Source organism: Diospyros lotus, chromosome 8, assembly GCF_014633365.1.
Source record: "Diospyros lotus cultivar Yz01 chromosome 8, ASM1463336v1, whole genome shotgun sequence".
NCBI classification, from domain to species: domain Eukaryota; kingdom Viridiplantae; phylum Streptophyta; class Magnoliopsida; order Ericales; family Ebenaceae; genus Diospyros; species Diospyros lotus.
In genome coordinates, this window is record NC_068345.1 from 29605109 (window position 1) to 29621856 (window position 16748).

The 16748-nt window shown below is 33.8% G+C and overlaps 1 protein-coding gene across 1 annotated transcript; it reads right to left on the minus strand.

Moving 5' to 3' along the window:
• Positions 1 to 37: 37 nt before the first annotated feature.
• On the minus strand, positions 38 to 8937 carry LOC127808429 (uncharacterized). Its single transcript, XM_052346963.1, has 5 exons — positions 8663 to 8937; positions 8306 to 8376; positions 6661 to 6766; positions 5968 to 6100; positions 38 to 374 (listed from the first exon to the last, which is right to left on the minus strand). The coding sequence occupies exons 1-5, from the start codon at positions 8719 to 8721 to the stop codon at positions 210 to 212; spliced, it is 534 nt and encodes a 177-aa protein (XP_052202923.1). The 5' UTR covers positions 8722 to 8937; the 3' UTR covers positions 38 to 209.
• Positions 8938 to 16748: the final 7811 nt, after the last annotated feature.

Sequence of the window (16748 nt, forward strand, 5' to 3'; positions counted from 1 at the left end):
CTTTGATACGTACATAAATACAAACCCCTTTTCAATCTTTATAAATGCTCTATAGATCTTATTGAAATTTATGATCTAGTTGCCAAGTCCAAACTCTAGCTAGAATTGTATACGCAAGCAAACTTTTGAAGTTCAATATTACATACAAGCAATCTTTTGTTAGGAGCAAGCCAGAGCAGAGGTGTTTGGCTGCTGCTCCCAAGGGTTAATCAGGCATCCCTTACCTTAACCCTGACTTCTGATGGGGAAGAAAGTGTCTTCTTCGGACTTGGCGGGCCTGTGCTGAACTTGCGAATAAGGATATTAAAACAGGGAAAAAATAAAATGTGTAGCATAGCCAAGATGAAGGGTGCTGCCACAAGCCAACCGAATACCTGCATGCAAGATTGCCGGCCAGTTATGTATGTTCTCAAGGGATTTGGTAATAAACGAAACGAATCGAATGCAGGAGAAGCAAGAAGAAAGCGCAAGCAAAATGATGTCCCCCGAGGAAGGAAGGCATGGTTGATGGATGCCACCTTGCACTGTTTTGAGAGGCATCTCAGTTTGTGTGTATGACAGGATGATTTTAAAGAAAGTCAATGGTAGCATGCCAGGAAAGAAGTAAAGGTAATGAACCAAGTCCAGAAATCACAACATATTTAGTATGGAAATTGAGAGCATAAGAAATACTGATATGTATCCGTCAAGAACTTCCAACTCATTTAATGTCCACCTTAAATATCTTGGCATGTGCCAAATAAGTTGCAGTCAGGAGGAACCATTTCATTTTTGTAGTCTAAAACATCCATTGGCCTTGGCTACATATTACTACTAAGAACTTAATTTTGATTTTATTTCCACCCAAAATATCTTCTTTTACAATTCAAATCTAATCATGGTCGTTTGCACCTCAGACAGACCAATCCCATTCAAAGAAAATATGATCAAGGAATCATCATCACCATCAATTGCACCTTATCCTAACCAAGTTAGGATCAGTGGCATAGCATTCATAATGTCAATGATTTCTACAATTACGTTGGCAATATAAATCAATGCAAAAGAACACTGATAAATTTTTACACTAGATGCCCTTCCTGATGCAACCCTCTAGCAAGGGAATGCTGAGATAAAGTTTCGACAACATCTTCACATGGAAGAGTTTCATAAGATGACGGTAAATAAAGATATTTGATAAGGTTGTGTTCCATTATTTAGTTAATAGTGTAAAACTAAACCCCGCATAACATAGAAATGGACATAAAATATGATCAAAGAAATTAAAAAAGAAAATGAGTTTAAATAAAAAAACAACCTAAAGTTAGAGATCCGAATTTGAATCTACTCAAATAAGAATGTCATCAATTTGTTCTAATTCTAATCACTACTTGAATTATCTTTTAAAATATACACAACCCAGTGCCAAATAAAATTGCAACCCCAAATAGGGCTCCAACTACGCCTGTTCCCTCATACAGCCTATGAAAACGAAAAAACATGTCATATTGCATACGAATGCCTGTACCACATACCACAATATACTATGAATCAGGTAAAATTAGAATCAGGGTTCAATTATTTTAGCATTTAATTTATCTAGGAACCTCAAGGGATTAGCCAAATTATGTGTTTGGTTTGTGTTTGCCAGTTTAATTTTAATACGTCAGGGACTAGGAATTTTTTTTTGTTTCCTACTTTAATTTAGATTCCTAGTTTACTAACTCTTATGGTCAAAGACAGCCGACTAAATCAGTCCAGCCACTATCATTGAAATTTGTAAGAGATTCAGCAGAAATGTTTGCTTGTGCTCTAGGAGTCATCGTTTACACTCCTTGTCACTGGAGACCTTATCATAATCAACTGTTTTCACTAGACACCTTATCATAATCAACTGTTGTCACCGGAGACTTTGATGGTGTAGGACATCAGCATAGAAGCCACTTCTGGCCATGAGAAACTTTCAGCTTTCAGTTTGTCTGAAAGAAGAAGATTAAGAAAAAAAAATAAGACGGTTTTACTTGTGTCTGCAGCCAGCTACAAACCCAATCAGCAGAGTGCCAACGCCAACCTGATCCAGTATTATCCAGTTCAGCCAATTCATTATTCCACCTCCAGTGATATAAAACAAACCATATAATCCACTTAAAAACTACTCCAGAACTCAATCATTAGAAACCCAGTTCAGGATTATTCTAGTTTGCATTAATGAAACCCAAACCTTTATAACCACAATCAGACCAAACCCCTCACTAACCCAACTAGACTTTCAGATTACATGAAACCTATAACAGATTCCTAAAACTTTCAAATCAGAGCAAACCCTCAGCAATTAGTCCAACGTAGATCTCTGAAGTCCAGGAGCAGTGCAAACAAGTACAGGTCAATTCAGACTCATAAAAAAAAAAAAAAAAAAAATCTAGGAACACATGTATACAAGGCAACAACCAAAAAGCTGAAAAGTCCACAAGTGAAAACAATCACAAATAAAAGAAAAATTAGGGAAAAAATCTTTAGGATGCAGAAAATTCTTGGAGTTGATGAATTTATTTTTTTATGGAGGAAACACTGGAGATATTGATTTTTTTGTCCAATCCATAAGAACCCATAACCAGTACTCTTTGGTGTGCACTGAGTAAGCTCCCAAATCACACAAAAATCTGTGTGGTCTAACCCCCAGGAATTTTTTAACCCTAATCACAGAGGAGGTAAATGTAGCCTCTTATCACTAGACCAGCCCTTGGGGATGGAGAGGTTGAATTTCACTTGAAGCAAAAAGAATGCATTTGAGTAAAACATTCTAGGAAATTGAAATTTGACCTTAAAAAATAGTATGCATCATATTTGTAGATTAACTTTTATATTTGTTAGTGAGTTATTAATTGTCCATTCAGCTTTTATTACCTATTTGTTTGATTCAAAAAAGAGGAAGAAAGAAAAAAAGGAAGCTACTTTGCACCTTTATTCATCCATACTTCATTCCACCATTAGTATATGAACTTGCATGACAGCTATGTTGGCATTTAACTTGATTCTTGAGTGCATTCTAGAGAAATTAAATCTTATATTGGCACAATCATATAATCAAATCTTTTGTCTTACATGGCATTGAAAAAAGAAAATAACTAAAAGTTATGTCATTGCTCAACCTTGCATGTCATTGGAGATAGAAAGGCCACCATATAGCCTTAAGAAGCCCTTGAAAACAGTAGAACGCTCCAATATTTAGCAAACCAAATGAACTACAGTTCTTGGGATTCAATATAGTGAATATATTCTAACTTAATGAGCATATTTTCCCAATTGTCTAGGCTCAAGGCAAATGACCAACAAATAAGCCTGATAAGGAGAACTAGGTTAAAGTGGAGAGTAAGAAATAATGATATAAAAGGTAAAAGTTGACCTATCTACCGCTTAAGCTTTTAGATGAGATGGTGATTAATAATTCAATATGGTATCAAAGCAGACAAAGGTCTTGAATTCAAACCTCACTACTAATCCAATGTTTGAATAGTTGCAATTGTATGGACTAGCTATGCAGTGGATCCTGGCCACACATGAAGGGACGTGCTGAGAGTAAAAATAATAATATAAAAGAAAAGGTTAACCATGTATCTACCAACTTAAGTTTTTAAATGATATGGTGGTTAACAATCAACTATGAGCAACAATTCCTGCCAGGTGGAATTGGTTTTATTTACAAGGATTTATTTCCTTATCAAGGATATTTCAAGTCTCCTGCATTTCTAGCTTATTTATCAATAGGTTTATAAATTGACACAGTTTGAGCACACGTCACTTAACGTCTGCCACTTGTACTGCCAGCATGAGGATCAAAATGAGGCCTTTCTTGTGTCTCAGGATGATGTTTCTTTCCAAGATGAATTGTGAAAATATTTAGTGCAACATAAGAATCATTTTGACATCAACACCATGCCAATTGAAATTCATTGTCTCAATATCAGATGGTTCAAGTACTAGCACTTGATTTACACCCAAACCAGAGTTCTAATGGTGAGAATAGCAGAGATTTAAGAGTTTTAATTTATAAAAAATTAATGTATTTACAAACTTTATGGGATTAGGAATATTATGTTTGAATTTGGTTTTCACACATTAATTTAGATTCCTCATTTGATATTACATGAACATATAAATAACTTACCATGAGAAAATTTCACCCGGTTTTCTTATATGATTGAATTAAATACAAACTAATTATAACTGTTCCTCTCTTGATTTCTCTCCTCCTAGTTCTTCACTCTCTCTGCCTCCCAGTTTCTTCTACCATTTCTATTTCTTCCTCCCAATCCTGCTTCTTTCCCCTTGGCAAAGTTTCTCAGTTTCTACTACTCTTATTCTTCTTCCTTCTTCCTTCTTCCATCAAATTCCTCTCCCCGCCCCTGCCCCAGCCTCCAGCCCCCCACCCTTTGTATTATATTCTGTGTCCTTCTCTTGTTGGTTCTATGTGATGCAATCATGAAAACCATCTCATTCTTATCTCATCTATTAGCCTTAGCTACATATTTTATAAACTGCATACCAATGCTTTTTGCTATTTAAGTTTGTTTATTACCAAAGTAAGCACATACTTCAGTATTTATCCAAGATTGGAACTGTCTAAATATTGTTCTGAAAACTTTCCTTTAAAAAAATATACTGAAACCAGCCCCTCAAAAATGAGGAAAAGATACACATCCTAATCCAAAGCAGAAATCACAAAAGAAGCCATTTTTGAAGGTGATCTCTTTGCAAAGCAAAAAAAAAAGTAACCACTTACTTTTCTAGAACTAGAGGATTTCCAATGGTTATCTGATCCATAGTATCTCATCAAAGATATTAGCATGATCAGACTTTTCCTTCTATTAATATTGTATTCTGGTACACCTAGAAACCCATGCCAAATGAAACAGCCTCAGCAGGTTTCTCATTATAAAAGACACAATGGTCAACAGGAAACTCCTATAGCTTACAACAATCATATAGTGCTTACAGCCAAAAGGTGGGGGCTTACATATTATGGCAATTATACATAACCACGCATGATGAATTGCTCTGAACTAATTCTCCAATGGAAAATTGACAACCAGTTCACTACAATCCCACTGTCCCAAAGGCGTTGTTCACTGATTGGTTTTCTCAACAGAATCAATGTCTCTGCACGTGGAGATTATGGCTACATATATCTAATCCTCCCCCAAACTGCAACAGCCAGGTAACTGTGCACTAAGTTATTTATATATGCATATATATATATATATAAATATATTATTCTAATTTTACAGGCTTGGTTGAAATATGTTTATTCTTCCTAAAATTGTTAGCTTCATTCTGCTTACCAACAATATTGCTCCCAATTCAGGTCAAAAGCACAACATAACTAGCCACTTTGGTGAATTTTGATGCCAACAGATCTCAGCATGGTGTTATGGCTGTGATTTCAATACGATCTTCATATTCAAACCCTAATCAGGTGTTATGTTCTAAATGGTTCTCAGCATATCCTTCCCTTCCCCCTCATGCATACAAAACAAAATCATATCCACTAGGTGAAAGAGAAAATCAGAAATAGCATATCAATTAAAAGCTATTGAGATCATCACAAATAATCTGTCGGTATTCCCATTCTCTACACAGAAAACCTTGTCATATTCACCCAGTTTGTATGCATCATTCCCCTTTCAATAAACACCCTGACAAATGAAGAAAAGAGAAATGAAGAAAAGAGATACCAGGTTTTTTATCTGAAAGCCAAGAAAATGTACTAGCTAAGCCAGATGGTAACCAAATAGTACTTTATAAATATTTCATTTACTAGTCTACATTTTAGTCCTCCACTATTAACTTTGTCATGATGCAGCCTCAGAACTTGTTTAGACCATGTTGAGCAGTCTCCTAGGACCTAGACATTGTGCATGTGTGTGTGTATAGAGAGAGAGAGAGAGAGAGAGAGAGTGCTTTGCTCAAAAAGGTTATACTCAGACCTACCGCATGCCAAATGCTTTGCAAGACTTCTCTTGAAGCTTGGCCAGTCAAAACCTTCTTTAGAGCATCAGAAGTTAATGGAAAGTGAGATCCACCAGAAATAACTTCACCAAGGCGTAAGAATGGGACCACCAGACTGCAAAGTAAACACACCCAAAGCAATCAAAGACATTTACATAGAAAAAGAAAAAAGAGCATTACACTGTGATGCTCAAACTTGGACTATAACAATCAGATAAGGGAAAACAGTAAGATACGAAAAGCATAATTCCTAAAACTGTGAGTGTAAAAGAAAATTAGAAATGAAAGCAGCTACTTCTTGTGCTATCCCCTTCTTGTTTTCTTTTTTAATAGGCATAGAACCAACAGCTACTTCCAGATTCTACTTATTTCACATATATATGCTTCTCTCAGTTGCCATTGCTCACCTTCCTCTTTGTGTACGGTCTAAAGGCTAAGTAAAACAAGTTTTCAAGAACAAACGCAAAGAAACAAAATGCATAATGGTCTAGAGTCTAGAGGCTAAGTAACAAGATAATCCAAAATGACTCCAGGAAAACAAAGTTTTAAGAAAAACCATGCCATAGTGAATTGACTAATCAGAAGAAGCCCAATTGCCATGTTTGCACTTCTGCTTAAACAACTGCAGTGGGCATAATCACCATATAACTTATGCTAGTGAAAAGTATAACTCACCTCAATTCTACTGGAGTAGCAATAAAGTTAGCGAGCATCGCAGTTGGGGCATGACAACGAGATCCAAGCAACCCAATAGCCATTCCACATAGAAAGACAGTGACCCCTGTTAATGAGAAAATTAGTAAGGACGGTCATCAGAAGAAACTCATTTCTCTTCATAGGTGCATGCAACAGAGTTTTGGACTAATATGACATATTATAATCTTCAAAATACGAAGACTCACTGCAGTTTTTTTTTTACTTTTTCAGGTTTCTACTTTGAAAGTGAATCATCTTTGTGCATCAAGGCCTCAGTATGGAAGGAAACACTAGTCTTTTGTTGAGAATATTTTCAGTACACAAGGGTATGTATAATTGTCTATGGTAGTAATATAATCAGAAGGAGACTAAATCTAGATAGGTACAAAAGGGCATGTTTTCATAGTGTTGCTCCAATACCATGTCTAGAAAGGTTATATTCTCCAGATTGTTATCTACAGCTCTCATCTCTGACATGGTATCAGAGCAACACTTTGAAAACAAGAATAAACTCAAAACACAATTTCTTCTCTTCTTTTCTCTTTTCTCATTCCTTCCCTTTCACTTTCCAAATTTTTTTTTCTCCATTCCCTGTTTCTTACTTCTAGAATCTGTTTCAGAAACAACAGAGGATACTGTGAACACATTTCTGTAGCAACATAACGTTGTATGAGTTCCTTTAATTGGTTTCCATGTACTACATCTTGTTTAATGATATTTTTGGTGTTCTGGAATGATTGTACAAACCAAAACCCTTGTTATCTCTTGACATGATCAATGGAAGTGATTGCTTAAAACTGGCTGCTTTATCTGGTTGATTCAAGTTTATTCATTGCTGCTATAGGGATTCAGCATTTAGGTCCATTCATACTGTTGATTGTTTCAAAATAAGTGCTTCCAGATTCAGTTTGTTGGTTGACTTCATTCTCTCATTTACACAGTGGATTTGCAAATATAACGTCATATAATCTGTTTCTGTATTGTGCTACAGATATGGCTGGGTTGCTGCTAGCTGTGATTGCTACGACTGCTCACATACTGTTCAACAAAATCTTTGAGTGCAAAATGCTGTTATACAGGAGAATGTGGTCTTCTGCTAGTAATTTATCACCGCTATATGTAATTTCTCAAGTGATTTTCGATCAGTTTTATCAGTGAAGGAATTTGTTTCCATATGGGATTCTGAAGTAGGGCATGGAGGAGTGGTGTCGGTTTGTTGTTTTGCAAGCGGTGTCTGTTGGAGTCAAGTAAAAAATATATCTATTTCTTGGGTAAATCTCCTTCATGGGTTTCCAAAAAAAAGATCCATAGTTTTATCTTCAAATCCTTAACTCTTTCAATTCAAATGGACCATGCATAAAAGGTCAACAAAAATCCTGGAAAAGGAACTTAAAAGAGATGCGATGCTGAAAAATATTCAATCCTTTTACCAAGTTGAATCTGGGATGAGATGCTGAATAATAAAACTTCTAAATCTTCCACTTTTCATTTTTTTCCCCCTTTTGCTGTGTGATTGCCAATGTATCTGTGTGTGTGTGTAATGGAGAAGGGAAGGACGGTCCTAAAGCCCTTGAAACTTAAATCCAACAGCAAGAGACACAAAATGCTAAGAATAACAACATACCACATATAGGAAAGACTCCCAAAGTGATGCCAAGAGCAGCAGAAAACGCCAATTGCTTTGGCTCCGCCCCCCTATTAACACCAAAAACAAAACTCTAAGAACCCTGTAATTACTTTTCATCGTAACATAAACACACCAACAACAAATCAAATTTCCCAACTCCTCAATCTCAAATCCCCAGATTGAGGCATCAAATTTACAAACTCAACAATGGAATAATGGAGTGAAAAGAACCAAGAAACAGAAAAACAATAATTTCTCAGCGATCACCCTGAACTCAAGGAAGCGACCATAATCAATCAGCTAAATACATGCACCAATCATGTGTGTGCGCGTGTGCAGAGAATGCGAGAGTACCTGCGAAGGATTAGGAGAAGGGGATCAACGACCTTCTTCTGGAACCAACGAGGACCCATTTGGAATCCGAACTTGGGGAATGAATTTTACCGGGTTCTGCTGGCGGGGACCTAACGAAACCGCTTTAATGTTGGAGCAACAAACATATATTCATGGCGGTGCATATAGATTTATCAGCGATTTGGTTCTAACGTGCGCTTGCGTATGGATTCAAGAAAGATTAATTTTGTTATGCTTGGCCCAGAGGCCGCCTCATATTCATTCATTCGTTCAATTCATTCATTCATTCATTCCCGTCCGTAGAAGCAATTACACTGCCACCAATGGGATAACTGAAACTGCAAAAAAAAGGTAATATATTAAATGAACTTTAAAATTCCAAATTTTGGATTGTTTTTCTAAATCCCATAAAATTAATTTTAATTTATTTTTATCAATCTAATTATATATATAACCATCACAACAACCAGGGATATTTTTAATATTTAAAAATATTTTTTTACAGTTCTAGTTATATATATATTTTTTTGTCTTTATTTATCCACAAATTAGTCAGAATCCAATAATTTGTCGATGTCTTCATCTTGTTAATAAACAATAGAATTCTAGTCGGTTTTTGAGAAAAAAAAATAGAGAAATTGTAAAATTAAAAAAAAATTTATTATTTTTTAAATATTAAATATGCGTCTATCTATTTACGAAGTTTTAAATTATAAAATTAAGTATAATTTACCTCTAAAGTTGCTTTGATGAAATTTCATTAGTAATTAAAAATAAAATACCCTTAATAATTAAATTAGGGGATTGACAAAAATGGTTGTTTAAGTTAATATTAGGGTGAATTGCATTCAAACCCTGTGGTTTAAATCATTTGTTTGGAAACCCCCCTATGTTTTGGAAATGACTTTATAGGTCCCTATAATTTATGTTTTTTTTGTTCACATTCTATTTTCATCAAAAAGTACATTAATAAAACCCTCAATAAATTACATTCAGTTGATTAATCTAATAATCTTCATTAAATTATATTAATTAAATTAAACTAAAACATATAAATTAAAAAATAAAAAATGCATTATCTTGTTATTTATTGTTTTCGGCGACAAAAACCCAATCACCATAAGTATTAATGAGGAAGAAGTATGAGTGTGCAATCGGTTATGATCGAACCGAACCGAACCATCCAAAAACTATAAACCAAACCAAACCGAACTATATGTAGCAACCGAACCGAACCGAACCGAATCGATCGGCTAACCCTAACAAATCGAAACCGAACTAACCAAAATCTGAAGTGTGATAACCGAACCGAACTGAAAACCAAACTGGAACACAAAATAAGCAAGAGACCGAACATTAGTTCAGCCTTGTTGTAGCCACCGGTGATTTCGATCATCAGAATCGATCATCGAATTCCCCAAACCACGGTAACCCACATACTCGAAAATCAAAAACATCTAATGGTTAGATTTTAGTAGATTTAGGTTTCAAAATAAAATAGAAGTAGCCAGAAAACTTATCGAATGGGCCATCAGCGTCGTCTTCGTCTCTGGCCTTCGTCTTCATCTTCGCCATCGACAAATGATGGTGGGGGGAAAGAGAAGGGACTCCCAGTGAAGCGAGGGATGGAGAACACCGTCAGAAGGGACGGCGAGCTAACAGTTATGGATAGCTTCTTGAGCATAGACGTCGGAACTCGGAAGCCCAACCAAGGCGGAATCAGTATACTCGTCGCCTTATCTATGGAGCCCCATCCGGTATGATCAATTGCAGCAGTCGTTTGATCTCTTGTTGTTGACGACCCAAGCATCGAACTTATGAGAGCTTTGGTTGAAGCAAGCACCAGAGGCTTCCTCGTCTCCACCATTGCAAGCCAATTCAAAAAGTCACCCAACTCGAAACTAAAGGTAGTGCACCTTTGTGAGGCAAGGGATGGAGAACAGAGGGAGCAGGCTATCGGGATTCGAGATGGAGCAAGCTATCGAGATGGAGAAGAAAACCCACTTGGGATACTGTCCTCTGCCAAAACCCACATGAGGTGCCGAGTGCTGTCTCTGCCAGAACCCGCGTGGGGTGCCGCACCAGCCAGGAAAGGGGAGTTCAGGTGTTATGGGTATATTCGGTTCGGATATTTCGGTTTTTCTCTTTAAATAATCGACCCGAACACCGAAAATCGAATCTTCTAAAAAAATTAATCGAATCGAAATTTTGATAAAAGAATAACCAATCGAACTTGTCAGTTCAGTTCGATTACTTCGGTTTAACCGAAGTTATGCTCACCCCTAGGAAGAAACACCCACCATCTTTTAGGGATAGGTTCAGAACCCACTACTAGATCATCTAAAGTTAATAGGTTTAATGATGGGCAAGGAAAATCAATGTATAATTAATTATCATATGTGATTAATTCAAGTTTTGAGAGAAATAAAAAAGAAGGAGAAGAACAGTTGAAAAAGAATTCATTAGAAGAGTTGCACGATTTTAGAACCCATCATTGTCAAAAACAATGGGGTTCTAGCACCTATTGTTTTCGATCAAACCCATTGCCAAATCTATTCTTGTTGCTTTCTTCTTTGCAAGTTGTTGTTTCATCATTTACTTCTTCACGAGTTTCAATAAATCAATGGACAAATTATCGTGATAGGTTCAACAAACTAATGGTTGAATTAAGCCTTTTCTCAAATCATCATCATTATTTCTTGTCTTTTTTTTTTTTTTTTTTTTCTCTCTTTGGTTTTAGACCTAAAACCCATAGCTAGAAACGATCCTGAAAATTAATTCCGGGAATAGGTTCCAATAAGTCTCTTTGGTTCATACGCTATGCATTTTTTTTATTTCTTTTTAACTTTTTTGATTCTTTATGTTTTATTTTTAAAATTATGATTTAGTATAGTTTAATTATGCTTAATTAATTAAGTTCATTCTGGATTTAATTAATGTCGTCTGTAACATAAGGGGTGTTTAAGAAAAAAAATAATTATATTAACTATAGGGATCCCTAGAGCCATTTCTAAACTACAATGTCTCCATGTAAATAACTTAAACTACACAGAATTTGGGTGAAATTTACCCTTAATATGATTTGAATATAAGTGTTTTTAACATGTTTTTTTTAATTTTATGACTAAAATATTTTTAATTATAAAAATCTATTACATTTTATCACTAAAGTTATTATTTAAATTATCAAATAACTAACTTGTAGTTTTGTTATTTTACTAACAAAAATCTAGAAAAAAAAAATTACAACAATCACCCTTAAGGTTTGACATAATTGTAAGAAGATGTTTGATTTTAAAATGGTTTGATGATAAGCACCATTATACAAAACTTTAAAAGTGTTCTTTTAAGTGTCTATATTCAAAGTTTTTAAACTTAGACACTACTTTGAATAAGTCTTGAAAATGTTCTAAACTTATATTGTTAAGTCTTATCATGCTCTAGAATGGAAGAACTATCAAGTGATCATTGAGTCTATTCAAGCTACTTCATTAATGATATTGGTTTTAAGATTTTGGACATGTCAAACTAAGTGTTTTGAAATTCAAAATTTTGATCTTAAACAATCATTTAAAATGGGTTTGAACTTGTCTTTTAAATCAATGGAGTCTTGTGAATATTAAAATATTGTTAAAGTTTTAAGAGACAAATAAAATAACTTAAAAATATAAGAAAAATTAATTAAGCATTGAATCCAGTGAAAACTGTCGACTTATTTTTTTAAAGTGTCAAATAGTTCTTTAGAATTATTGATTGGTGCTTAAAACAAGTCAATCGATTTTAAGGCATTCATTATGGATCAATGTTTCAGGTTAAAGTAGTAGACTAGATTTGTATTCCTTTTTAAATCTCTCGATCTATTCTTCATAACTATCGATCGGTTATTTAAACTATCGATCGTCCAATATGTGTATTCCCAGTTAATCGTTATAAATTGTTTTTGTAAACATTTCAATCAAAAGTTTCACCAAACTATTGACTAGTTTTACCAATCTATCAATTGGTTCTTCAACTTTTAAAATAAATTGTAAACTTTATTCTAAAAATTGTCAACTGTTTCTATCGAAAAATTTTCTAATGGCTATTTTCTGATGTTTAAAAATTTACATATTTAACCTCCATCGACTATATTAAATGAAGAGTGATAAAAAACTATAAATACTCAGAAGTGTGGAATTCAATAGGGAAGAGAGATGGAGAGATTAAAGAAAAGATTGTATTAGAGTTTTTAATTTTACAAATTCTTACTGTTCATTGAGTTTTCACTATTTACAATTTTTTTTTCTCTCTTCACAAGCCGTGATTCATTCTCTGTAATTTCAATCTTCAGTCTTGTTGTTATTGGGGTTTAAGAGAGAATTATGTTTTTGAGAGTTGCATCTCTCATTTCTTTAAATTTAGAATTTTGTAAGAAATTTTCTTAGCGAGAAAAGCTAAAAGACTATAGGTGTAACTAGCAATTGTATTGGACTATGATTTGCAGTCCCGTTTATGTTTTATTCACGTATTTGAAAATCTCTAATAGGGAGGTAAAGTAATAGATGTTGTCCGAAATAGTCAAATCACTATAAAATCTTCTTGTCTTGTTTATATTTTCTTAAAGATTTTCATTACATTGCACTTTAATTGTTATATTTTCAAAAAAAAAAGAAAGATAAGAGACTTAAGAAGAGAGAGAAAGATTGAAATGTGAAATAAGAAGAAAATCTTTAAATATAAAGGTATTTTGGTTCTTTTTTAATGTTTAACTAAGATTAACTAATGATAAAGGAAAGTTGCAACATAGAATTAAATTTCAGGGGTACTTATTATATTTTCTCAAATGTCAAGAATAGTTCTTGCAATTATTCTAAATCGCAAATGCATTATGTGCAATTTTTTCAAAAACCTATTACGTTTTTTGTGCACTAAATTTATTACTTACCTTAATAAAATAATTAACTCGCAATTTTGTGATTATTTTTATTTTAAAATATAAAAAATTATTACTTTTCTTCAATGAAAAAATGAAAATCGATTAATTTTCTTGCACTAAAGTTATTGCTTTAATTATTAAAATAATAAGCAATGTAATTAATTGATGTGGGTGGAAATCATAAGTTGGTAGTGATACGACAAATAGCCAAGAGAATCATCAATTTAAGTCTCCCACGTGGCTAATGAGCAAACACTCTAAGTGAAATTCTTGATACACAAACACCTTATGCGGCACATTATTTATCTCATGTCACCCTTGCTCGAGGATAGGAATTTTAACTTGTCCACAACGGTTACTTATGAGAAGAACTTAGTTGTCCATGTCGTTACTCATTGACAAATACCCAATTGTTCATGATGGTTACTCTTGGATAGGGATCTCAACTTTCCAAGATAGTTATTGATCATGACAAATAATTATTTTAAATAGGGACTCAATTGGATAAATAATTACTCTAAACACAAAATCAACTATTGACAATACGTTATTAGTCATGACGAATGATTATTGGTTATGAAAAATGATCACTAGCCATGCTAAACAATTACTCGTGGATAAGAACTTAACTTCCATGAAAATAACTCATGGACAAGATATGAAAACCATTAATACATAATCATAGGGTATTAGATCCCATTATCTTTGACCAATAGATGGCCTCAACATCCACAATAATTACTACATTTAGTGATATAACATGGCATACATAAATGTGAAAAGGGTAGGTACTATTATAATCTTAAATTTTCTTTCTCTTATCTTTTAAAGATTATCTCATTCTAGCTTGAGGGAAGCTTTAACTTATGCATCGGAGAGATCCTCCCTGAATATCCCCTGGGTACTTATCTATTGTTGTTGTAATAACTTTGACCATTAACATGTAACTCAAGGCATCGTATTCTTTTCTAATTAGAATCAATTTAGTAAGTTGTAAAATTACAACAACGATGTAGTCCATGGGAAGAATAAAGCTCAACTCAATAAGGGAAACAAGTATACTTGAGGTAAGTCTAGGGGCGATCCCTCTAAAAGAGATGACCCATAGGGACCTCAACTCGATAAAGTTGTACTTACATAAAGATATGAACAATTAGCAAGGCACAAATAATAGAAGTCCCAAGGAGGCTATCAAGTTACAATTAAATAAAATGTGTTTTACAATGCCTACCCTCATCAGATGTTAAGATAAAGAAAAAGGCAATTTTGAGCCATTTCTTTATGATTAAGTCCTAATAAAGGAGGTAAATAGCTTCAATACCCAATCTAGAGAGAAAGAGCAATAAGATGGCTTGAAATTACATTTCAAAGTAGCCTTATCAAAAAGGAATGATTTCATGATCTTTTACCATAAGAAGAGTGACGGTTAGGAGTATAACCATCGACAACGTGATCATAAGAAGAGAGCTACTGAGATAGTATGTTGCCAAATTTTGTTTGAAGTTGGCAACAATTGACAAGCTTGATGAAGGAATTTCAAAACAAATATCTTATATGGAGGTAGAAATAAAAAGTGTTGTTTCTCTTTGGTGTATAAAGAGCTCAGTGGATATGTTTACCAAGGGACAAAAACATATGAATGTAGAAGAAGTTCTAAAGTTCAAGTAAAATAAAGAGTTGTCAAGAAAGAGAGACAGAGAGATTAGCCTTGTAAAAGACGAACTTAAGGATGCCTGTTGGAGTAGAAAAAAAGATCTACCTAGGGACATACTTCCTCCCAGGATCACTAAGGTTGTTGGGTTACTCTTCTCAATGTTCCTATAGCACAACTCTTGGTAAATATTCGTAATGACCTAGTTCTTAAGTGATCACAACTTTTGAGGTCAAAATCCAATAAATTAGATAAAAACAAGTATTGTATCATCCACAAGCAATAAAATCATGGCATGAAGCAATGCAAGGAGCAAAGGAATGAGATCAAAAGTTTCATCAAGTGTGGGTACTATAAGAGTGTATATCATAGAAAAATAATAAATCATGTGGCATGTGTGACAATATCATAACCAAAGCGATCTTGATGTCCAAGCCCTCTATCAATATAACTTTATTGTTGGGGTTGTTCATTCACTTTTAGGTAGACTAATTGTAAGTAGGGAGTTCATCAAGCAAACACGTAAGTCATGCGAGAGGTGGCGAGATCTATCAAGCATCAAAGATGTCATGACAATATGAAAATGAAATGAATATTGAATCAACATTTAGGAGCTACTAAAATTTACATACAAACTTATGATTAAAACATATCCTCCGATTCTTAGTCTATGATGCACAAAAACATCTCGGGCGCACTATTTCGGTGCTTTTGAGCCATTTTTGTAATTTTAGAAATGCTTCAGGACTGTAATTGATTAGTGGTTAATTTTGTAAAAATTATATTATAATTACACCTTTCTTTTGATCTTAAAAATGGCTTAAATTAGATATTAATATATATTTTATGGTTATATGCAAGTTTAAATTGAAAAATAAATGAAATTAAGTTCAAGAGTAAAATTTAAAAATAATAATAATATATATATATAATACATATACATCATTATATGCGTGCATGTAATATATATATATAATATAATTTATTAATAACATTAAATTATTTTTTTTGTAGACATGAAGAAGATGGGCTTGGAGACTCAAATTGGATTGAAGAATGAATAATTAAAGTCTATGAAGAATTAAAGCCCATGAAGGATTGAAGAATGAAGAATTAAAGTTCATGAAGAATTAAAGCCCATGAAGAATTAAGGCCCAACTTGAGCAACCCATGGAAGATAGCATTCGGAGAAGGCCCAAGCATTATTTTTAATCATAATGAAGATTAAAAAACTAAATCTAATCTTGGGTTAAGGCAAGGACAGTGTCCAACGCCAATGATTCCCAAAGAAAACTGCGCTTTAAATGAGTAACATTAATTTAAATTTTAGTATAAGTGTGTTTTGATTATTGAGAAATCACTAGGTTTGGATTGGAGCGTAATTCTAACTTAGAACTTTCATGTCACGCATGAGAGTTACTAGAACTGGAAACGCTATTATACCCAAATCCGGATGATTAATTTAGTTATTTTGTGTATTAATTGCAATTGGATTTATGATAGTTTCTTAAATTAGAATC